This window comes from Ambystoma mexicanum, chromosome 6q (genome assembly GCF_040938575.1).
Source record: "Ambystoma mexicanum isolate Mex_15411 chromosome 6q, UKY_AmexF1_1, whole genome shotgun sequence".
Lineage (NCBI taxonomy): Eukaryota > Metazoa > Chordata > Amphibia > Caudata > Ambystomatidae > Ambystoma > Ambystoma mexicanum.
In genome coordinates this window covers 1,149,878,720-1,149,903,737 of record NC_090937.1, presented here as the reverse complement: position 1 = coordinate 1,149,903,737, position 25,018 = coordinate 1,149,878,720, and the positions used below count along the sequence as shown (strand labels likewise).

The 25,018-nt window shown below is 43.6% G+C and overlaps 1 protein-coding gene across 4 annotated transcripts in view; it reads right to left on the bottom strand.

Annotated features, from left to right (window-relative positions):
* The window catches only part of ATP8A1 (ATPase phospholipid transporting 8A1), a 1,730,029-nt gene that overhangs the window by 1,204,542 nt on the left and 500,469 nt on the right, over nt 1–25,018 (bottom strand). For all 4 annotated transcript variants that reach the window (XM_069631739.1, XM_069631741.1, XM_069631738.1 and 1 more), the window contains exon 14: nt 6,714–6,802. In XM_069631739.1, the coding sequence (XP_069487840.1) occupies nt 6,714–6,802 (89 nt within the window). The remainder of the gene's footprint in view (nt 1–6,713; nt 6,803–25,018) is intronic.

The window sequence follows — 25,018 nt, the reverse complement described above, 5'->3', positions numbered from 1 at the left end:
TCGCCTCTCTGCCCCCATGGTCACGATCCAAAAGCGATGACCTTTCTTTGGCCACCTGAGAAGAGGATTGAAAGGGGAGTAGGTGTGAGGATACCCTCTGGTTTCTCACACCAGTCACCTGGTCTCTTCCAAACATCTCCAAGCCAACCTTCTTTTTGCCCCCTTTCTCGCCTCCAGCACTCTAACTCCCACACTTGTCTGCCATCTCCCTCCCACTTTACAAGGGATTGGCATTTCCTCCCACACCTTCCCTACTCAATGTCCTTCAGGTGTGAGGGATAATTGTTTAATGGATATGATTGGCCTGGTAGTACTTACGGGCAAAATTTACCTTGCATTGTGATCTCGTCCTCTGTGTGGCCAGGCAACACGAGCGAATAATTGTGGCTGGTGCCATCTTTGTTCCTATTTCTGTGCATTGTAGGGCCCATGTGCTTTGGCCATGTTGTCTAATGCTTTTTTAAGGGGCCGTGCACATTTGTGGGTCCTTGTCATGCTTCAGGGGAAGGGTGGGATAGACCAGGGGAACCGCCCCACATGGCCTGCTGGTCCTGCCTCACTTAACGTGTGGCAGTACCTGGCCCCTCAAGTCAACCCACCTTCTAAAGCCTGCACCCATTTTCCAGGCTTTATTCACTGCTCTCACCTACGCTCTATAAACAAACAAAAAAATTGTTGCACTGTACCCACATCCTACAGATTGCATGCAGGAGAAAACCTGATGCAGCTCATCAACTACTTAACCATCTGCTAAATAAATGTGCACACACAGGTCAATCACATTCAAGTATCGTCCACCAGGCTCCCTTCATTCATTTGAGAGAACATCCTACACTTGCTTAGTACCATTATCAAGTCACCTCAAAAAACCATCCTTCTTGGTGACCTTAACCTAGGTCCCAGTGACCCAGATCACAGCAATGCGGCCTCCGTAGCTAGCACCCTCAAGGACCTAGGCTTCAAACAATGCATCACAGCACCTACCCACCTAAAAGGTTGCACCCTAGACTGGCTACTGGTCCTTAACTGCAAGGTCTAAGTCCTCACCAACCTCCCTTGCTCCTGGACTGACCACCATGTCATATCATTCATAGTCTCGCACAACGTCCCACCTACCCGCTCAGCCCCACCGAGGACACCTACAATCGCACACAGTTTGCGCAATTTTACTGAAGACCGTATCCTGCCCCTGCTTGACACACTTCAATCAGCGTCTCCACCTCACTTGGAGCCAGCCATGCTTGCCAACTTCAATGTGATGGTGCATCCAGTCGACACCATTTCGCACCTCGCAAAACCAAACCCAAACCCACCACCCTCATCAATTCCTGTTTCACGCCCGACATCCTAGCTCTCGGCTCCAAGAAACGTGAGGCTGAGGCCAAATCGAGACAAACCCCCCTCTGTCACTCAAGTCCATAGTCACCACCGTCACTAAACATACAAGCTAGCCATTCTACAAGAAAAATCTGCAACCTACAATACGAGAATTGCCAATGCTATATCCAATACGCAAGAGATCTTTACCATACTCCGAGAAGTTGAATGCCCCGCCTCAACCACAATAGATTCCTCATAAAATGAGACTTGGTGCACCAAGATACAAAGTCCCATTCTTGATCAAATTTCCATGCTTCACAACAAAATCCAACAGAAGCAAATCACTAATAGCACCAACAGACAACCTCCTCACACCACTACAACCTCGAGAGATCTCGTCCCTTTCTGATTCAATACTGTCACCAAAGCCGAGGTCTGCTCTCTACTGAAAGGCCTGAAACCATGCCCAGCTACAATTATAAAGCACTGTGCGGAAGCCCTGGTCCCTTTCATCACAACATTCATCATCAATCCTCCTTTTCCTCATGCTGGATCCCCCACTAGCCTCAAGGATGCTTGGGTACTTGCGCTGCTAATGAAGCCATCACTGGACCCTATTACCCCTACTTACTACTGTCCCATTACAACAGTCCCTTTCTTCCTGAAGATTCAAGATTGGAAAGCATACCTCTAAATCCAGCAATACCTTGTGTCCAACCACATCCTGGGTAGCCGTCATTCCGGCTTCTGCCCGGGATATGGCATGGAATCAGCCTTGCTTGACCTGAAGAACCAGCTAGAAGAGATCAAGAACGCAGGGAAGCCAGCTCTCCTGCTTCTCCTTCACCTCTCGGCAGCGTTTGACTTAGTAGACCTTAGGATACTGTGCCAAAACCTTACCTCCACTGCCAACTTCTCGCAAAAATCATTGAGTTGGATCGCCTGTTTCCTGATGGACAGAATAATCAGAGTCTTTGTGGAAAATGCAAGCGCCCCCCTCCAGCACCCATCTTCTGCAGCATTCTCCAGGCTCCTGTGTCCCTGCAAAATTCTAAAATATCTTCAAAAACCTCTTTTCGACCTCCTAGACTCAAAGGGCATCTCCTACACCAATGACGCTGATAATACCCAGATTCTCCTTTCCCTCTATGGCAACTACATTCAAGACTCTGAGAAGTTAAACACTGTACACCAGCCCATCCAAGCCTGGATGGCCACGCGCTGTACGTCGAGACAAAAAAATGAAATCCTACTTGTGGGTCTGCCCACGGTCTCAAAAACCTTAACCATCAATATGCTTCCTTCACCATTGACGGAATCTCCCTCCCTGCTCTCTCAAACAGTGAAGACACTTGGAGTCTACTTAGACGCCCCTCTCTCTCTTACACGCCATGTTAATGCCATCTCCTCTTCTGCTGCCCACACCATCAAACACAGTGCCTGCAGACCCTGTCTGCTGACAGCTGATTCACCATTGCCCTAGCCGTAATAGGCTCTAGACTAGATGACTGTAACGCTCTATTTGCCGTCAACACTAAGCGCAATATCCATAAAATGCAAGTGATCCAGAAAAATCCTCTCAGATTGGCTCTCAACATTCCCAAACGAGGATATCTCACCACTGCTAGAAGAAAGGCTCACTGGCTCGCTATACAAGAACGGATTACATTCAAAATGCTGTCAATGACCCACGGGTTGCTCTTTAAAACTGCCCTCCCCTACCTTGCTCAGAAATTCATTAAAGCACACTCAACAAGACTGACCAGAACTGCCTATTCAAATCAGCTCATCTGCCCAAATTCAGACTGGCCAGAGTGGGTGGCTCTAGATTCCCAGTTTTTGCAGTAAAACTATGGAATGCACAACCCCCCCTCGCCCACCTTCATAGAAGAACAATGATACTGGTCCTTCCAGAAATTGCTGAAAACATGGCTCTTCACCTAGAGAACCTTGTCCATGCGTCCAACATATGGCTGTCAGCCAGGCAACGTGTTCTCCAACAGTGCCTTGATGCCCTTAGGTTTAGTGCGCAATATAAATGTAAAATTGTGGGACACTGGTGCTAGAACAGAATGTCTTCATACTTGTGTCTCCTCATCAGGAAACTTTGGCAAAAAGAGGGCAAACTAAACTTTGAATTACCACCTTTGAAAAATAAATACAACACTGACAAAAACATTACACAAATGTGAAACCCCAAGAGCACACACCAACTGCATTTGAATTCTCATCGATGACATTAGCTTACCAACAGCATAGGACAAGCAATTTTCAAAACTATGTTTGACAAAATTGGGGCTGCTATCACTAACACCTCCTTCTCCTTGGGTCCCACCACCTACTCCTGCACCCAGGATCCTAACGCCTCCTCCTGGCTTCCTCCCTCCTTTCCTGATGCTATTCTAACCTAGAGCAACCAACTTCCTTCTGATTGTACTACATCCTCTGTTGTTCCTTTCGTTCTCACCACCTCCCTATTTCCACTTGAAGAGACTGGCCAAGTGGTGCCACAGTGGTTGCTATAGACTTTTATTAAATGATAAACCAAACCTATCTATCCCTAACTCTAAGGGGATTTCCCTACCTATACTAAAGAAAATCAAGTGCTTGCCAGGAAGTCTGTCCTGGTCACAAAGGGTCCTACTCTATCCCTGTCACTATAACAAAACACCATAAAGTCCAGCTACTGTTCATAATCCAGGACAATGACAACTCCCTTCTCCTGGATGCAAAGCGTCCAAACACCTCTTAGGTTGTTCAAAGCAAATGTTCCAAAGTTCCAGGTTCTCTGTAACCCAATAGAAAATCAAACCATCACATACATTTCTTGTGGTGCTAGGAGAATGAGGTTTTCACAATCTTTTTTTTGGTATAATTCTTGATTCACCCCCACTGGGATGATGAAGCTGTTCCCTGGAGTCCTCCTAACTCTCCAGCACCACACCTCCATGATGCTGGCCTGGGAACTGTATCACAAAATGGTTTATGGGTTTCTCTATTTCTTTATGGTTTACAGTATCAAAGTGACATTGATTACGGTTTTCTTCTAAACGAGGGAGACAGGTTAATGTCATGAGTTGAAAGACAGGACTCTTGGCAGGACCTGGTGTGACCAATAAGCAATGTATGACAGATGATGATTGGAGTTTGGCTCAGTAGACCAGCCCTGGATGATTCCCTGGATGGGGTGTGTTCAGGCAGACCACTCCTACATCAACGATTGCCCTCCTGAGAAATCTGTTCTCGTCAAGGATTGTCCATAAGAACCGTTGATGGGTTTCGGTTTCTTTGGGTTATACTCAAGAAGGTAACCCCTTGAATACGGCTCAAGGGGTGTCTGGGTTCCACAGCAGTACCAACAAAGTTTAATCACAACTGCCAAGGTGAGCGGTAGCTTTTTACTGTTCTTAATCTTTGTATGTGTTCAGCAAACAGTTCTTTACAACCTCCTGGTATTACTAATTTTCTCTGAGGCTCTTAGTTTTCTCTTGGCCCTCTCCCAGACTTTAATAATTAATGTTACCTGGTACTTGGTGTCAGGAGTCTTCACCGTTCGGGCTAGGTTTTCATGACGTTCAATCGTCTTTCCCCACTCGCGTCCGGGTTTGATTCTTGGGCCATGTACCACTGGCTTTCAGCAAGCAGACCAGGGATATCAACCATCCTTTCTTGTATTGATCGTCTAGCCACTACCTCTCTGGATAATGCTCAGGTCGGTATCGGTAGCTGTGGGAACAAGTAAGGTTTGTGATTTCGGCACAGTTCGGTCCACCCACTACAGGTCATGTCACCACGACTCAAGCGCTGTCCTTTCTGTAGGGACGACTCTTGACCGACTGGTATGACGCTTTCTTTGCGTCTTACAAACAATATACTTCTAGTTAACCGGGTTGTTCAGCCACTCCTCCTCTTGTTCGTCGTGGCTCTCATCCACCAGCACCAGCTTTCAGCTGTATAGTGTTGGGCGTTCTGCCTTCATGCCGGACGCCTTTTCCTTTCTTCGTTTCTGTTTTCACCATGGCCAACCTCCCCAGCTGCCTATGAGACTTCCTTGTGCGTTCCCTCAAACCACACACTTCACGTCTCTTTCTCTGGCTTCTCGAGCCTGCCTTCAGGTGTTCTCTAGGTTTCCAACTCTCTCTGGTTCTCGATTTCTTTCTTGACCTTAACTATCGGTACTCTTCCTAGTAACCTTCCTTGTACTCTCACTCCTACCTTCTCGCCTTTGTTTCTGATGCCCTGATATAGTAGGGCCCGCCCTGACATAACATCCATTTAATTGTCTACAGCTGTGTTTCTCCTGGTCGCTTGTAGCATTCTCAAGAGCTTTCACAGTAACACATAGTTTTAGACCTGAGCTTAAACCCATAAGGTTCAGGTCCTATTGCCAGCCTATCTGGTAGGGCCTGGTGTGGTGTAGTACTTCTGATTGTCCAATGTTTAGTTTGTGCCCTCTATAATCTATGCTGGAAGTACTAAGTACGGTGATAACTAACGTGCTTCATTTTTGCAAAAATTCAAGTCTTCAGTGGCTGAGACTCTAGAAAAAACATGTTTGGCCACATGTAAAAATGTGCAACATAAGTGAAAACTAAACCCATTAATTGTATAAAAAGAGATTCAGCCTATTAAGGGAAATTGCTAATTCTAGGTACAAAGAAGCATGAGGACGGTAAAAATAGAGCCATTAAGATGTTAAATGCTACTGCAGACTCCAGAAACTGAAAACTGAATACTAATGGGCAGATTTGGTAGGCTAGCCATATAATAATATATATATAGACCTAGGCACTTATTTTTTAATTATTTTTTTAATCTGATTGGAAAACACTCTGGAATTTTATGACAGCTGAAGATTGTAATGCATTCTGAAGAAGCAGTAGACACAATTTGCCCTCCCCTGGAATGTCAAACACTTGGTTGGTGTTCCACATCACCCTATCCTTTTTTCGGTTATTTTCCAATATGTAACTAGCCACTGTTAATACTTGAGGATGTGCTTAAAACCTACTGGTTTTATAATACCCTTTATTAAGCCTCTGTTAATAGCTAGTGGTGTTCTTCATGAATAAATTAATGTTATTAACAGATAATTGTTCCTTATATCTTTATGTTGTTTATTTATGGTTTACATTTGTTAAGCGCACAAAACCCTAGAGCATCACAGCGATGTTACAACCAGGTACATTTAGCTTGAGAGGAAAGGAGGATGGGGAAGCAGAGTAAAAAATGATATACAGACAGTGGAGTTGTTTGCCAGTTCAAATAATTGTTTTATAAAGTAAAAATCCTAACTTGGGTTCTCCTCCCTTGTTTATTTTGAAACTCTACAGTTATAATAATAAAAAAACTGAAAGAAATAAGAATAGCATTAATCGTTCTTAACAACTTACCCATAAGCAATTCCTGCAATTGTGCACTTCTTAAACTGCATCACATTACAAGTAAGAGTACCAGTTTTATCTGAAAAGATGTATTTGACCTAAGGAAACAAAATCCATTTTACTAAATTGTATTTTTTCAGAGAAAAGTGGAACAATCATTACATTTATAGAACAATAATAAATAAATGATTTTGGAAAAACCGGTTTCATTCCAGCATTAATTTGCATAACATTGCAGTATGTTCCATCTAGGAGCACTGGGAAAGTGGTTGAAAGGCCATTTTGGTTTGGGGGTTTACATCAATTGTGACCCTATTTGGGAAATGTCTTCCATCTCTACAAATAATGATCTGAGTTACCTCACGTTTCTGTAACCAACTGCTATAGTTTGTCCTTGCCATTCACCTGTAAGTTGTGAGAATAGAAAATTACCTAATGATCTTAGATTTCCCCCTCAATTTAACAAAGAAAATGAGCTCTGGCAACACCAATAGCTTTGGCTGATATTTAGGCAGAAGCATCATGTGTCAAGGTACTCACACCATTTAACAGCTGTTGCCATCATAAGCCCAGGAAGAACAATCCTTTTCCACGTATTGACATAATATGCTCAGAAACTCATATGTCAGGTACTGATATAACATATCATGTAATGCAAAGGCCCAAGAATTCACACCACTGAGAAGTACTGCCCTCAAAAATACAAATATTAGCACCACTGCCATCCAATTTCCAGGTACTAATTCCATTACCAAAGTTACACATAGTGGGATGGATAAAGGGAATTCAACCCTTCTCCCCAGGGGGAGGCATCCACTGTGAGGCTAGGGAGGCGAGTCCGCTCCACAACACTGTCCCTAGGGGTTGAGGCAAGTGGGACCTCACCGGGAGAGACTCCCCATTTGAGGACAAGGACTCCCATTCCTGTGAGGAACTCCCTTCACCAGCAAACTCCATGACATACATGGGACTACCAAGTCTTACTAGTACCAAGACTGGGCCGAAGAAGAGGCTGATGAATGCTATTCTTCAGGAGAATGAGAAAGTGGGCTTCATAAGCATGGCGGTCCGGGAACTACGGTACCAAGAAGCATGCCGGTACCGTTGTTCCCGGACCGCCATACTACGAGCTGTGCTCGCGTGCGCCTGTCAGCCTGCCAGTTCTGGCCTGGCGGGCATAGCGGCACCCGCAAGCGCAGCATGTCCAGCCGACGTCCCCATTCCCATGAGCCCTACGGGACTCAATGGGAATGGGGACTGACAGGCTCCGGCACCCGGCAATGCAGGAATTACCGGCTCCGGCAATGTCAGAATTACCCGTTAATTCCTCATTGACGGGTGCCAGAAAAAATGCAACTCCGGCGGCAGCCGTGGAATACCGCCGGGGTTATAATGAGGCCCAATGTCTCTTTAAGGACACGCAACCAAGACAACTGGATGGGGAGGAGAACACTTGGCATATGGAGCAAGAGAACAAGGCTGAGGAGAGAGAGAGCACAGTGTCTGCAGGGGAGGTGCCCTGCTGATGTTAGCCTGGGAAGAGACAGAGCCATCATGAGGCGCAGAACCCGCTATTTCCAAACTTGCTGTGAAGCAAGAAAACACAAGCTGAATGGTCAGAGTGCCAGAGAGTCTGAGAGGAGAAGAAGTGGGGAGGGCATGACCCTGAATGCACCAGGGAGGGCGGCAGGCCTGAGTAACGACGTCAAGACCATCTGAGGGAAGCCGCTGCAAGGTATGCAGATCCCCACTGAGATATTGGAGAAACCAGAAGACGTGCGAGGGTCGCAGGTGAAGGACAAAGAGGAAGCCAACTTGTGAGTGCAGTGAAGAAAACAAACCAATGCCGTAACTGTAAGAGTCAGAGGAAGGAAGGTAACAGGGGACCAGGGAGGCACGGGAGGAATAATGAAGAGCATAATACTGAACGACTAACTCATACCAGTACAACTGAGAAGGAAATATGACTGCATTAGAAGTGTGATAAAATAACCACAAAACTAATAAGGTTTATTGAAGGAGAGTTGAATACAAGTGAATTATCATTGCTAAAAGTGAGCTAATACCAGGAAAGAAAGGATAACGTTCGTAAAGAGGGAAGTGAACCAAAGACAAACCCAAGAGTAATATTTATGAATGTGAATACCTTGTGTAAAAGAAAGATACAGAAATCCTCAAAGGAGGGGATAAAAAATGGAATATATTCCTACCCTGGAAAGACAGGAAACACAGATGCCAGCAGTAAGAGAATGTGAGACAAAGAATCTCAAAGGTTTAAGGCACATCTAGCCTATACTGGTGAGGAAGGATAGCTCAGGGGCAAAGCGTTTGTCTTGGAAGCAAGACAACACAGCGCAACACAGGTTTGACTGCCAATCCCTCGCTTAGAAACCACTTGCTGGTATTAAAAGAACAATTATTATAATTATAACTACTTATAAGTACAATCAAACAAGTTGAACAAAGTAAAGACTTGTCTAAAGTGGGATAGACCTGGTTTAATGTAAAACAGGCATTATCTGAAGTGATAAAGAGGGTTGCCAAAGAAGACAACTGTACAGGAGGTACCCCTTTCCCCCTCAAACTGACTGTATAGGAAATAGAGCCCCACACCCTTCAAACCAAATGTAGATAACTTGTCGGGTTGATCAATGGCTCTAATACTGCAAAAACAGAAATGTAGTGCCTTTCAGAAAAGCCCTTTTAAGTGGGGTCAGGATGTCGTGCACAATAGAGAGAGACTGCCGATGCTCACACATCACTAAGGAGAGGGGACTCCCAGACCTGATAGCATGGGGGGAGGGGTCAGGCGCCTTGGCACAAGGGGTTTAGAGGGGGGCTGTTTTTTGGAAGTGTTCCAAGAAAAAAATATTTTTAGTTGTTTTTTGGAAATCCTCCAGAAAAATTATTTTAAGTTATTTTTCGGGGGTCTTTCTGAAAATGATTTAATTATTTTGGGGGACCCCATTAGAAAAGTTATCTATTTATTTTGAAGGATTATTTTTGTGGGTCTTTAGAAAGATGTTTTTATTTTGGGTAAAACAAAGTTTTAAGAGTGTAAATATAGTAGTTTAGAAGAATTAACAGGAAGTTGGGGTAATTAACTTGAGACGATGAGTGTCGAGTGATTATGTAATTGACGTCAGGAGAGGCCAAGCAATTAAGAGGTATCATGAGGGAAGGTGCCACGATAAAGAGTATGCCCAGTTTCCTGCGTCGTAAGTTTCTAGAGCCCTATTTACGGGTGGCGTCGGCAAGGAACTTGGTTAAAGACAGGTTTAAAGAACGGTTCACATCTCAAACAGGGTATTATTAGGGGCAGGATACTTCTTGAAGAGAAGACTGAGATATATGTGGCCGGCCAGTCTGTCATGTTTGTCAAATTGTATTATGTGTTATGTGTTGTGTACTGTATATTTGTTTATATTATGGAATTAACAAAAAGACATTTATTGAAGAAAAATTAGCACCAAGCTGTAAATTAAAGTGATCAATAGTGGAGAAAATAGGATGTAAATATGAGCTAAGGATGAGAATGTGTATGCATGTTATTTAAATTATGGAAAAATACAATATTAGGCAAAAAATGCAGAATAAAGTTTTGAAAAAGTGATCATCTTTGAACCCATGTAAAAACGAGAATATAGTGAACATTGGGTTAATTCTTTTATTTGCCAACCATAGACAGGTTAGACTACTTAATCAACTTCACAAAAAAACGCATTAGTGTTACTGGAAACGAAGGCCAGATAAGACTGAACAAGATATGACAAATGATGGCTTTAACCCTTTAAGTGCCATGGGTATTTCTCCCCAGTGCCAGGCCTTTATTGGTGATTTCGGTATGTGGCCATTCAATGCCTTGTAACTTTTTTGTTACATGAGATATCTCGGCCAAATTTGGCTCCTTTTTTTCCCAAATGTAGGCGGTCGTAACGCCACCCAGGAATCCTAGGTTGCTGTAGGGGGTTGAGAGAAAATAAGCAAAAAGGAGGAAAATTTGGGTTTTTTTCAAAAAATGCCAATAAAATGATGTACAAAGAAGCCTCTGGTTTTTTTCTTGTAAGAGCTAGGAACAAATGGTTTGCTGTGCTGAATTCCCCAATTTCCTGGCTTTCAAGAACAGGTTGAGTGGAAACGGTAAAAAATTATTTTCATGTGGTTATCAACTGTTTTGTGAGAGGTAGGCGATTTTGGCTATTTTTGCAAACTGGACATGCATGGACGGAATGGGAGAAAAGGGTAGGAAAGCCGAATTGGAGGACGGAAAGGCATATATTTCTGAAAAGTAGACAAAATTCCAAGTTTAGGAAGGGGTTATTTGCGTAGGTCAGGCAAACACTAGGTAGGGGAAAATGCCATAGATTGTGGCAAAAGCGGGAAAATGACCGAAAAAAAAGTTATGTGTTGGACATGGTTGGCTTGGTACGGCAATGGCTTCTATGAATTTTGAGAAAAGCAATGCTCCGCTACATTCCCCCCGACTCTTGCAGTTAGGAACGCACACATTTTTTGTAGTGTTTTATAAAAAAAAGCAATACCACAAGCCAAACACTGAGCCATGGTACACAGGAGTTTTACGCTCACGGCCTGAACAGACGCACTTAGCATGTGTAAATCGGGAAAACCAATGTGGTGAGGAACGGCAAGCATACATTTTTTGAAAGAGCACAGGCAGACCTTTTCAAGGGTAGGTGACTTGTGCAGGTTACAAAAGTGTATGGTGCCTAAAGCAGCGACTAAATGTAGGGCACATTAGGGAAATGAAAGGGATGTGTGACAAAGGGCACCAGCAAATGGGTCAAAACGTTATGGAAATCCCACAAACACAACACATGGCCTACCGTCCCACGTTCCCACAGGTGTCCCGATGAAAACCGTACCTCACATGTGTGGGTGCACCTACCTGGCCGCCAAGGGGAAAGCCTAAAACACAAGTAACACCAAGTCTGTTTTCAGACCGGAATTTCAGACTCTCTGCCGACCGGCACAACATACAGATATGGGCCTCGGGTGTCCAAGCCACCAAGGAAAACAGGGACCCCCATGCATTTCCGAAAAGAGGACACCCGTGGGAATCCGAAGAGTTATGAATTGCGCAAATCGCCCCAGAATTTATTATCCAGACACCCCTGCAAAGTCCGAAATGTGGGGGAAAAAACAAATTTTCCGCACATTTCGCTCGGCTCACCCATCGAAACACGCCCCCAACAACACATGGCCTAACGTCCCGTGTTCCCACAGGTGTCCCAATGTAAACGGTACCTCACATGTGTGGGTGCACCTACCTGGCCGCCAAGCGGAAAGCCTAAAACACAAGTAACCCCAAGTCTGTTTTCAGACCGGAATTTCAGACGCTCTGCCGACCGGCACAACATACAGATATGGGCCTCAGGTGTCCAAGCCACCAAGGAAAACAGGGAACCCCATGCATTTCCGAAAAGAGGACACCCGGGGCAATCTGCAGAGGTCTGCCTTGCGCAAATTGCCCCAGTTTTTACTAGCCACAATCCCCGACAAAGTGTGATATTTGGTGGGGAAAAAAACACAATGTTCACTTTGTCAGGGGTTCTGGGTAATAATTCCTGGGCCGCTTCACGCAAGTCAGACCTCTGCACAATCCCACGGGTGTCCTCTTTTGGGAAATCCATGGGGTTCCCTGTTTTCCTTGCTGGCTTTGACACCCTAGGCCCAAATCTGTAGGTTGCCCACATGAACACATTGTGCTGTGGCGAAAGGCTTGGTGTTACCAGCGGGTTACCCTTTTCCTTTTGCGCCCCCGGTAGGTGCACCCACACATGTGATGTACCTTTTTCGTCGGGACACCTGTGGGAACGCGAGAAGGCATGATATCTGTTGTTGGCGACGTGTTTCGGTGAGTGAACACAGGGAAATGTCTCTGAAATTGGCTGGAAATGCAGACAATTCTCAGACATTTCGCTCTGGCCACCCACCGAAACACACCGTCAACAACACGTGGCCTACCTTCCCGCATCCCCACACGTGTCCCGATGAAAACGGTACCTCACATGTGTGGGTGCACCTACCGGGGGCGCAAAAGGAAAAGGGTAACACACTGGTAACCCCAAGCCTTTCGCCACTGCCCATTTTGTTCATGTGGGCAACCTACAGATTTCAGCCTAGGGTGTCGAAGCCAGCAAGGGAAAGAGGGAACCCCATGCATTTCCCAAAAAGAGGACACTGTGGGAATCCACAGAGGTCTGCCTTGTGCAAATTGCCCCAGTTTTTATTAGCCACAATCCCGACAAAGTGTGATATTTGGTGGGGAAAAAAAAAAAAACAATGTTCAGCTGGGGTTCTGGGTAATAAATTCTGCGCCACTTCGCGCAAGTCAGACCTCTGTGCATTCGCACGGGTGTCCTCTTTTGGGAAATGCATGGGGTTCCCTATTTTCCTTGCTGGCTTTGACACTCTAGGCCCAAATCTGTACGTTGCCCACATGAACAAATTGTGCTGTGGCGAAAGGCTTAGGGTTACCAGCGGATTACCCTTTTCCTTTTGCGCCCCTGGTAGGTGCACCCACACATGTGAGGTAACTTTTTCGTCGGGACACCTGTGGGAACGCGGAAAGTTATGACATCTGTTGTTGGCGACGTGTTTCCCCCATGCTTTGGGGGCCGGGAGGGGGGAGAGGGCTGCTTACTTGAAGCAGCCCCCGTCCCCCCCAACTCACAAACGGATCCATGGTGTTCTAGTGGGTTGCTGGTCACGGATCGAGCGCTCTGTGCCGATCCGTGACCTGAAATGCCTCATATATGTGGTGTCCTTGGAAAGGGGAGAACCTCTCCTTTCCAAGGACACCACTTTTTGCCATATCCCTGGTGGTCTAGTGGGCCCCAGGGCCCCAAACCCCCTCCCCTCGATTTTTTTGTTCCTTTTCACCCCTGGGGGCAGTGATCATCTGCCCCCAGGGGTCTCTGGCGATGTGGCCCATGCTTTGGGGCCACAGGGGGAAGGGGGCCTGCTTACCTAGTAAGCAGCCCCCCTCACCCCCCGCATCACAAACGCATCTGTATTGATCCGGTGACATTGCTGCCCGCAGATCGCGCGCCCTGGGCCCGATCCGCGGGCAGCAATGCCACACAATGGGTATCGTTGTAAAGGGGAGAATCTCCCCTTTACAACGATACCCGCCTTGATCTCCGGCTTGAAATACAGCCGGAGATCGACGCAGAGAAAGAAGGGCTCTTACCTTCTTTCTTTCACTGGAGAAGCCGAAAATGGCTGCTGCAGTGATTTTACTTTCAGTTTCACGCCGACGTGCTTTACGCACGCCGACGTGAAACTGAAGGTAATCCAGCCCCCTCACAGTGAGGGGGACCTCCACCTCACATAGCCCGGGGTTTGGATTACAGTTTTGCTCGATTCCTGCGTTGCAGGGATCGAGCAAAGCAGAGTGCCAAAACCGAAGAGCCGGCTCGTCGGTGGCAACCTGGAGCGCTTTCCACTGACGAGCCGGCTCGTCGGTGGCACTTAACGGGTTAAGCTGTTTTCAGCCGACTGCATAGCTACAGAAGAGAGGGCTGTAATTCTGCCAAATACATTCCTTTCTTGTTCAAAAGAAAAAGTACAGATAGTACGACGGCAGCACATGGGAATGTTGGAGACTAAATATATTCTCTTAAAAAGGAAAAAAAGTGAAGTGCATAGCTTGGCAGTTGGCCAAGATAGATTGCGCTGCTGAAAAGGGGATGGTGTTTGTTTAAAGGATTAGGAGATAACAGCCAATGCAGTTAGGCAAGGTAATTTAAGTTCACAGTAAACCGTCTTGAGTAAAATGCAGTTCAGGCAGTATGCACGGAAAAACATGACAAATGAATAATGGTGAAATCAACAGATGCGAGGGAAGCCCTTGTCTGTGAAAGGAGCACGTTAACTCCTTAGTGATCAGTATGTTGAAAAAGCTGATGTTTTTAGACTGAAGGAGAATTAAATAATTGAAGATTTTGCCTTTGTGCTTTAAGGCTGTTTACGGCGCTATGCTGACACATTGTTTAAGAATTATAGAATCTGTTTCTTAAGTGTAAAAAGATTGGCCAAGTCATCCTGATAGTGATACATTTTTTCATTGTTGGGCACATGTTAAGAAGTGCTGATTTTATATATGGCAAATAGCTAAGCAAATAAGAAGAGAATGAGGCATCTATTCTTCTGAATAAACTGGGTTTTGATTGTGTCATGAAGAAGAAAGGAGATAAATTGCCAAAAGGAAACAGGAGGGTACTTAGGCAACCAGAATGAGGAAAAGACAGGGAGTTGGGAAAAGAGAAATATTGCACTGCAGTGGCAGCATGAAGTATAAATGCACGTGAGTTTAAAAAGTGCATCAAACAAATTTGGAAACACAGTAGACAAGTATTATGTCTGTAAAATGTGAGGACATTTGGAGACAAAATCGGAAATAATGTATCTCGGATCACACAAGTTGGGAGAAGTGTAGCCGAGATTCAAAATGTACTTTTGAGTGCATAATTGTGGCAAAAAACAGACCAATGTGCTAGTGGATGATTTTTCAATTGGGTATTGCAGAAATCTATCAAGGAGGAAAAGGATAACATGAATTAAAAGCCAATGTTTTGTTTGCTGACAAAAACATGATCAATAAATGTAAAAATGATTTTTTTTTTATATTTTAGCATAAAGCAGTGAGCATTGAAAGAGAGCAGGCAGACGCATGCACATGAGAAGGTGTGCATACAGATGCATACAAATGGAGACATTCATGCAGATGCATGCAATATGAAGGCATTTATGTGGATGCACTGACATGAGAGAGACCACACAACACACACACACTCGAGCACACATGCAAGCACACATACACAAATACACACATGATTTTATGGAAGTACACTACAGACAATGCATTTACTCACGCATGAACACCACACACAAGGCTTTTGTTTTTACAGTTAGCATGACAGCTGATGTGAAAAATTCGAAAAGCATCTTTAGAGAAAGATAGGAAGAGCAGAAATATGCGTGTTTCTAAATATTGAGATGTTTTAGTCAAAAATGAAATGCGAGAACAGGAACAGTAATTATATTTTACTGCGGTCAAAAGCAGAGACTGTTTGAAATAGATTTGAAAGCATTTTTGGGAACAAGTGGGAGTACTAGTGAGATCACCAAAAGAAGGATGCAGTAGTTATCGCATATTCTGGGCAGCCTTGAGGAAAGTCTGCGAAAGTCAAGGCTGGCTAGTGATGAAGAAAGTGGGGAATGCGGCAATCAGTGGGCACGCCATGAGCAAATAATTGACCGCAAGATGGGTTAAGGAAGAGTATATGCTCAAAAGCAAAGGGGACAAGATAGATTTCAGAAATATGCCGAATGATAAATGTTTAAACCAGGCTAATCAGAAGAACTCATCCTGTGCATTAAATATATAAGACGACAGAGTGCACATTGTACACATATATGAAAACCAAAAATATGCAGGACAGACTGATCTAAACATAGGAGGCTTGTTTTGCCTCAAGCATAGTGTCTTGTCTGTGGGCAGGGTGATTTAACACAGATAGTATAAAGATGATAGCCGTACAAGTTGGGGACAGGATATGTCAGACAAAGACAGAGAAACCTTCCGTGGGGAGGAGGGAGGTAACGCAAGTGGTCCTTAATGTTCTCCAATGGACAGAGAAGCAAGATGGTCAGATCGAGACCTGCCTAAATCTCGGGCGTCAGAATCATTCACGCGGCTAGATCCACCTAGAGGGCAATCCCATGGTCAGAGGGGGGACTCGCTACCTTATGTGAGCAGGTTAAGGTCATTGCCAGAAAGAAGGCGGTGCAGAACCATTGTCCCTGCTATGGACAGACAGATGAAAGGGGACGAATGTGAGTTTGGGATCTCGCAGTTTCCTTTGTTAGAGAAAGGAGGAGCTAGGCCACTCTACATACACTGGCCACAGATGGATAAGGATAATTTAAGGTGTAAAATCCCAAATTTAATTCCTGGCGCTGGGAAATGGATACATGAGTTAGAAAAAATGACAGGGGGAAATAAGTTAGCTATAGGAGACATTAAAGGTCTTCTAGTCACTCTCCTTGGAGAGAGAGCCGATGACGTTTGGTAAAGAGCAGGATATTTGAGTGTTACCACGTTGAGCACCTCTCATGATGGAGCACCGTTAAATAACTGTAGAGCGGCAGTCTGGAAATTGCTTTGAGTGCTGTGTTCGGAAACAGATATGGGAGCTACAATGATGAACAAGATGCAGAAAGGGGATGATCCTCTTATTTAAATTTAGAATTTTCAGGAGGAATAGAGCTTGGAAACTCGCAAACCTTGGGGAGAATCTATACCTGTGTTTTTTGCCATATATTAGGTCAAGTGTTGCCAGAGCAAGTATAGAAGCAGCTCGTAAAAACTGGTGGGCATGGAAGCAAAGACATGGTCAGAAATACAGCTGACCATCACATATTATTGCAGATTACCGAAGGAGAAGAATCGGCAGAATGATGATAGGAAAGGTGAAGAAGCGAAATTAGCGCAGAAAAGAAAATTGTCAAAATACGCCATCAAAGGGGCGATGTTGACTAGTGGGGACTGAACGGTCAGGTTCGCAGCAAACTACAGGCATGCCACAGGTGAATAACCAAAGGCAGTTTGATCAAGGTAATAATGGAGTCACACCACGAGGTAGGGGAGATTTCTGAGGCTGAGGCTTCCAGAATAATCAGGGAAATTTCCAGAATAATCAAAGTGGAGTTCAAAATATATAGAGAGATGAACAAGGCATGCAGAGAGGACAAATTAAGAAACCTTCTTGTGTGGAGGTCAAGGGTTTGTGCAAAACTGGCCATTCTAAAGAGATGGGACCACATACCCACCTCCATATATTCAACAAAGTGGAGAGGGGTTTTTGCCCAGGATCAGACATTATATCAGACATGAGCGCTGGGAGTGCAGCAAGTACATCAGCTTAGTAAAAGTGCAAAATGGATTTACTGCAGAAGGGCCAGTCAGTGAGCCCACATGCCGACTCAGCAATACGCAAACATGGAATAAATAGTGACACACAGGGGTGAAGGTGTCATTATGAAAGGAAGAAATGCTTTCACAAAAAGCAAGGGTATGCATGCATCCACAGTGGGATAGCCTCATAGGGCGACTTGATGTGTTCAGAATTATTAATGGCACTAAGCCTTAAGGAGTGCCGAGAATTAATATGGCAATGAGAGAACAATTTCTGTTCTAGTGGTAGACAGTAGGACTGTATGTCCATACAGCAAAGACAGAAAAGTGTTGAATGATTATTAGAACAATTGAGGATTTTGTTGAAAACTTTAAACACAGTATTCTTGCCTAGTGATGTATTAGTAGTCTCTGGAGGAGAGTGTGTCATGACAAATTTTTACTACATTTGCCATAGGCACCTGTCAATGTTTTAAGAAAAGGATTGGATGATAGAAGCCTAAACGTGATGATTTTGTTTAGTTAATTAGGGATAGAGTGTTCCACTTTTTGGAATGCACCATTTGAATGTGGATGAATTTATGATGGTTTGCACAGGGCAAGAGGCCCTGCAAGGCGTTTTTTTGGTGAGACCAAAGTTTTTGTTGCTATAAAATAAGAATAGTGTTGCACATACCTATGTGGCCTACTGGAAGAAAGTGTGAGAATATTTGATTCATTCAGTTTCAGACCACAAATATTTATGAAAAAAGAGGGGGGGCGCAGAGGACCCCCATAAAATTTAAAAGCAGCATTCAGAATAACTTTAGGAAAACTTGGAGGGAGTGCCAAAATGTTAAGTAGACTATAGAGCCTTGGTGGCATGGGTCCGTAAAAATGAATTGGGAGAAGATGAAAATAAATAATTAACTTTAAACAGTATAGGGGTAAGGCGCACAGTTAATAAAATTGACGTCATTCGGATAAAATAAATAAATAAAAATGAATAAAAGGAAAAATAAATGAAAAAATTATTGAATGAATGATTGGACATTAAAAGTATAAAATAAGCAATACATTCGAATTTTGAAAAATGAAATGGCACCAATGAAGGTTGATGTCCAAAATAGAAAAATTGTGCATTTTAATAAAAAGGAATGATGGGATTAATAAAGGACCAAAAAGGTATGGTTGACCAAAATTGAGTTAACCGTACAAGGAAAGTTGTGTACAGAGCCAATTCAAGAGAACATGCAAGGTTAAGTAAAATACCATTATTTAAGTGTATGTAAGTTGGTTTATTTTATAGATGAAGATCATGGACCTTTCTGGAACATAGGAGGAATGTCTCCATGGCCTTAAATAGGGGAATAGACAGTATATCACAATACAGGTAAGTGTTAGTCAATAGGGAGAGAGAAAAAAGAGGCAAGTACTGGTTCACACCACAGGGTGTGAACACACTGATGATCATTATTAGGTGTAAAAGGACCCAGATGAGTAACAGAAAAAGAGGCAGTTAGAGACACACTGTTTCAATTTTGTAGCCATTTTTCCCCAAGATAGGTGTAAATATGTGTGAATAGAGTAGCATATAGATGCAAGCATGGCCACCTCCGACAACACATGACATAGAAGACGCCTAATAAAAGGTGAGTAACTTTTTATTTTTTGATAGTTGGCAGGATGCCAACAAGGATAGATTTGGCAAATGTATAAGAAAGTTTAGAATAGGCAAACAATGCAGTTTCATGATAAAATGGGAAGGCACATAGTAAGAATCAGTGCCATATTCTAGAAAAACAGGTGTAGGCCATATTAATGTAGCGCAGCGAAATGTTTATTTTGTCTCAAACAGGATGAAAACACATCACAGAAGGAAATGACCATGGTCCTATGCGATTGAAAGGAAGATGGCAAAGGAAAGAGGAAGCACATGCAGTGAAGCTGATGAAGCATTTACAGCAGAGCAGACGAAGACCGTTCAGCTAAGCTTGGAAAAAAACTAATAACAGGTTCAAATGTTGTACCGGTCTAAAGAAAATTATTTTAATTCTTATATGCACCAATGAGTCAGGCAAAGCCTATAAGTTAAATGGGCTGAAATAAGCCAGAAACTAGTCCAGTAAACATTTTTTGTTAGCAGCAAGGAGAAAGTTTAGGTTAGGAAGAAACTATACCCCCTTGCCAGCCCCCGAATGACTTTTGTCTCCATTTCGATTTTCTACAGAGAACAGGGATCCCTCCCAGCAATGTCCTCTTCTGCTACGGATGCGCCTAGGAGATGAAGAAGACAACATGTCTTTTAAATGTTTTTAAAATGTGTGCGTTTGTCATTTATTATTTTTAGAACCTCTACATCTGAGAATGTCGATGTAGAGGGAAAATAAAGTCCTCTGAAAGGACATACAATTTTGTAATGAAAGAACAAGCTCACAGAAAGTAAGGGCAAAGATGAGATACGTGAATGTATTTATGGCCAAGAAATTAGACACAGGTGAATGTTTACATTAAATGCAAACCGGGTCTCAGCAATCAGGCAGCATACAGTAAGAAAAAGGTAAATATGTATGAAAAAGGGATAGGATTAGTAGCTTTGGTATATAAAGAACCAAAATAAATGATGACGTTTTTTCTAGGAGGCAGGGATTTTCAAAAGGTGATATAATGGAGTTTGTTTAGATGACAGGCGGGGTGACAGACACATAAGAGTAGATTTTGTAAGGGTTGGGTCGAGAAAAAAGTATTGATGATGGACATACTTATTTTTCAAAGGAAACTCATTCAGCTTCCTATTACAGGTGGAGAGGAGGCGTATACATGAGTTTAATGGCACACAAACCTATGAGTAAAAACTATGGTCAAAGGACCCAACCAAAATGCCCAATCACAGATACTACCAGCAAAACTCCCTCATTCTCGTTTCCCCCAGGAAGAATGAACAATTGCTCTTCTGATCAACTGTTCCTTGATGACATAAATCAAATGTATTACTGCTATATAAATACACTGGACTTCTGGCCCAGGTATTGAAAGGGCCAGGGAAACTTGCTGAAAAGCAGCCCAAAGGACAAAAATGATCAGATCAGGAAAAAGATCTGTGGACATGAAAGATACCATATCAAACTAAGATGAATCGGGTGGAAGATGAACTAATGAAACAAGAACAAACATTAATAATGTGTACGGACAATGAAGAAACAAGGCACCAAATGTCGTTATATGGTGGGAGTAATACAGAAGTGTGCAGTAAAAATCACATGTGATCAAACTTGTGAAAATGGGCTGGTGGGTTTCCTCAAATTAGATACCAACTTTTGATTCTCATAGTGGCCGTAAATGACCTAATGTTTAAATTAGTATAAAAAATAAACTGAGTAATAGAGGTGGGACTCAGATAAAAGTAAACAAAAAGGTATTGTTTAGAGATACATACATGTTTAGACTAGGAGAATATAATGGGATAGTACTGACATTGTAGAAATGTTTTAGGATACCTCTTAGATTTAAATAAGGGTGAGTAGGACAGAGATGTGTAGGTATACTGAAAATTGAGGAGGGTGGACATGGGTGTAGTGGTAGGTATTGAGTAGATGACTAAATACAATCCAGAGGGGGGAGGGTAAAGGAGGTAGCCACCCCCTCAAACTGACTGTATAGGAAATAGACCCCCATCCCTCTCAAACCGAATGTAGATAACTTGTTGGGTTGATCAATGGCTCTAATACTGCAAAAATTAGAAATGTAGTGCCTTTCAGAAAAGCACTTTTAAGGTGATCTATTTTGTGGGGTCAGAATGTCGTGCACAGTACAGAATATGTCAAGTAGTACATGTTTATCATAAATTATCAAACAAACTAGATTTAGAAACTGAGCAGGTACCCAGTTCTCAGTAAAAATAGGTTGGTCAGGCATTTAGTAATTTGTAATTTGGTCGGCCATTCTTGTTAAGACAAGTCAGGCAACTCTAAAATGGATGCTTGAGCATAGAAAATTGTGGATTTCTGCTAGTCATGATGAGGTCAGTGGATAACTTTTTTCATTGAAGTTCATGGAGAGTCCACTGGTGTAGAATGAGTCAGATGAGACCTCTTCCAACTGGTTCTGAGTGGCAGGTAGGCCAACTACTCACAGGCAGGAAAAGGTGTTTTACATTGATCATTGTATTACCTCACCTTTTAAAAGAGTATACAAGGGGCTGAAGCCTGACAGGATTTGGGAGTTGCAGATTTTACTTCAGTATGCTGTATGCTGTGTCATGCTCTGCTGAAAAGAATAAACAGATGCCTTTTGAAATCCAGTCGGAGTGTCCTGATGTGTTTCAGCAAGCCTTTCCTGACCCAGAGGTAGCAAGGCCCGGTGAGAGGGTTATGGGACCTTCTCTTCACAACATATACCAAGAAGACAAGTGCTAGAAGCACAGAGCAGGAGAAGGGAGTCATTCTCCTGCCTTTGTTACGATAGTGATAGGGTTAGAAAATTGTAGTTTTGGATGGTGGACAGATTCGTTTTGGACAATGAGAAGAAAACAGGCACTGTAGTTATTTTTTAGGTAAGGAACATCCCATAGCCCATAGGGATAGTTAGACATTCCTGACTTATTTCATTACACCCACTTAGAACATCAGTGCCAAGTTGGATTTTGTGCATAGTTAGCACAGTAAAGCCACAAATATTCATAATTCACTGAAAATCCAGTTTTCATTACAACCAGAAAGCATATAAATCCCACATTACATTTTGTCCAGTTTGCACTTGCACACCAGATTCCATTGTGGCTGTACGTGTGGGTGTGTGGCGGAGGGGCAGTATATGTGCAGATTCAGAGACAGTATCTGTGCAGTACTATAGATGGTGTGTGTGTAGGTGCATTGGTGTGGGTGGTCAGTTACGTGTGTTTTCACACAGAGCTAAGCTTTCACATGTTTATGGTGCTAGTGTGGTGTGTACGTACAGTGTGATGCAGCGTCAGTGTGTGCATGCCCCCAAAGTGCTGGGTTTTTGTGCATGATTGTAGTGCTGTGGCAGTATGTTTGTGCAGTCCTAGGAGAATTGTGAATATGCAATGCTGAGGTGCTGTGGGTGTGTTTTGCGATTGATGTGTTCAATGCCGGGGCACTCTTTAAGTTTGTGTGTTCAGTGCAATGTGTATGTGTGCAGATGCTGGAACAACATGTTATGTCAGAATAAATAAATAGCTAGACAAAACAAACAACATTTTGGATTAGATGTTTCATGATAGACAAGCCCTCGTTGGTTTAGGCTGGGAAAAGCTTTATTCCAATAGGGATACATTATCATTTATATCCCAAAACCTGTAGGCCGTGTACCCCTCCTCCTAGCCACCTGCCCTCTAACAACATTCTTTTGCCAATAGTCTTCCTATAACTATGAGCCAAAACTGATAATGTTATTGCTCCCACACATTCCTCATTGAACTTCACACCTACACCTCTAAAGGCTGCTCGAAAAATTATTTTGTCTTTATCTCACAGTTCTACCATTTCCCAGCACTTAAAACCAGGTAACAAAGGGTGGACCTAAGGTAAGCGTGCCCCTGTGGCTTCACATACACATAGAAAAGACATCACTTCCAGTGCAATAAACGCCAAGGACGCTGTGAAATGGTCAGCCACAGAGCATTCTGGTACTACCAAGTTGAATTTGTGATAAGCCTTCCAGATCAGGATGAACTTGGAAGACTTTTTAAAGAAATGGAAAATGTGGGAGGACTACCGTATCCATGTGAAAGAACATTACTGAAAGTAACGTTATCAGCCATCACACTACAGAAAAAAATATGTCTCGTGAAACTTTCTTAATCCTTTAATAGTTAAATGATTTTTTTTTAGGAGGAGTAAGACTGGTGTTTTCTGTAGGCTGAAATGGCTGTGCTAAAGCCATTGGCAGGAACAAACCCACTTACAGCTGTACTGTCATCTGGAGGAAGACGTTCTGGCAACCTGAATGACTAACGTGGACAGTCCAAGATGTCCATCACTAAGCCCTGTTGGCCAAAGTGCGAAGGAAAGTGATTGAAGGGAGGGATGGAGGATCCATCCCCTCCTGCTGGCTCAGGAGTGTTGGGAATAGAGGGCAAATCTGGATGGACAGCACTTTCAACATCTCCAAAAGGCCCTTGAACCAGTACTTCACAGGCAAAAAGGAGCAATGAGCAGCAACCTGCAGTTGGCTGACCAAGTTGGTGAACCCCTTTTCCAAGCAGTGGTAGGGGCGAAAATACACAAAGAAACCGACCCCCAAAGGAAGATAATAGTCTGTGTCATTGCTAAGCGATCTACTATGGCAGAGGCCATAGACCTAAAGATCTGCCTCGTGGCTTCCTTGCCCTACTCCTACTCACAAGGGCCCTTTGACAGCCAGCGGAGTCAGTCCGCTCAAATGCTGAGAACCCTGGACAGATGGCTGTCTGTTGCAACATGTCCCAAAGACAGAAAAGCTTCCACTGTGTTAGGCTGGGAAAATCTCCATTCAACATGGTCACATTATCACCTGTACCCCTACAATACCTGTAGGGCAGGTTGCATGAACCAACCAACTTGAGGCCCTCCCGCCAGGCTTGTTAACCTAATGCAAGCAGTTGTGCTGTCCTTAAAGAGCACTACACTGTGTTCCTGAATTGTGGATGGAAAGGCATGAAGGACTAGAAAAATGTCCTTTATTCCAGTACACTGATGTGTAAATTCTTGTCCTGTGACTTCCATAAATATTGAATCTGCAAATGAGCAAATGTACCAAAACCTACCAATAGGGATGTGTCCGTTCTGCCAGAACAGGTTCCAGATCATAAAACGGGAACCACACCGAAGAGGTCGGAAATCTGGACCATCATCTTAATTAGTCTAGTACCAAATTGGAAATGGGAACCATGAATGACTGGGGTTGAGAGTCATGTTTTCTGGTAAATTGAAGCTATGTCTCGTATATAATCTGGTGTAATCAAACCCCAGTGTGCACAACAACTTAAGTCCCAGCCATATATGGAACAACAAGAAGGACTGGTTTGTAGTGAAATTCTCTGCAAAGGTGGTATATAGCTGTGATTCTGTCCTCATGCGAAAGTCCTACCTTTGTGGTTTTCCCATATGTAGCTGATGAATGACAGATGCTGGGTTGCCGCCAGCAAAGACTTACTCGAGTTGATAGTGACGTCCATCAAAAATGCCAGCTCGATGACATTGCCCATGACTTGAAAGACATGGGAGGTGGAGGCTGTCCTCCCGAGCCAGTCATGCAGGGAGGGATATACATATATACTCCTGGCATAGGACACTGGGGCTTTGTTGAGCCGAATAGAAGCACCAGGTACACGGGGTGTAAAGACCCCAGCGAGAGAACCATAGAGACTGTTGGTGAGGGGGACAGACAGTGA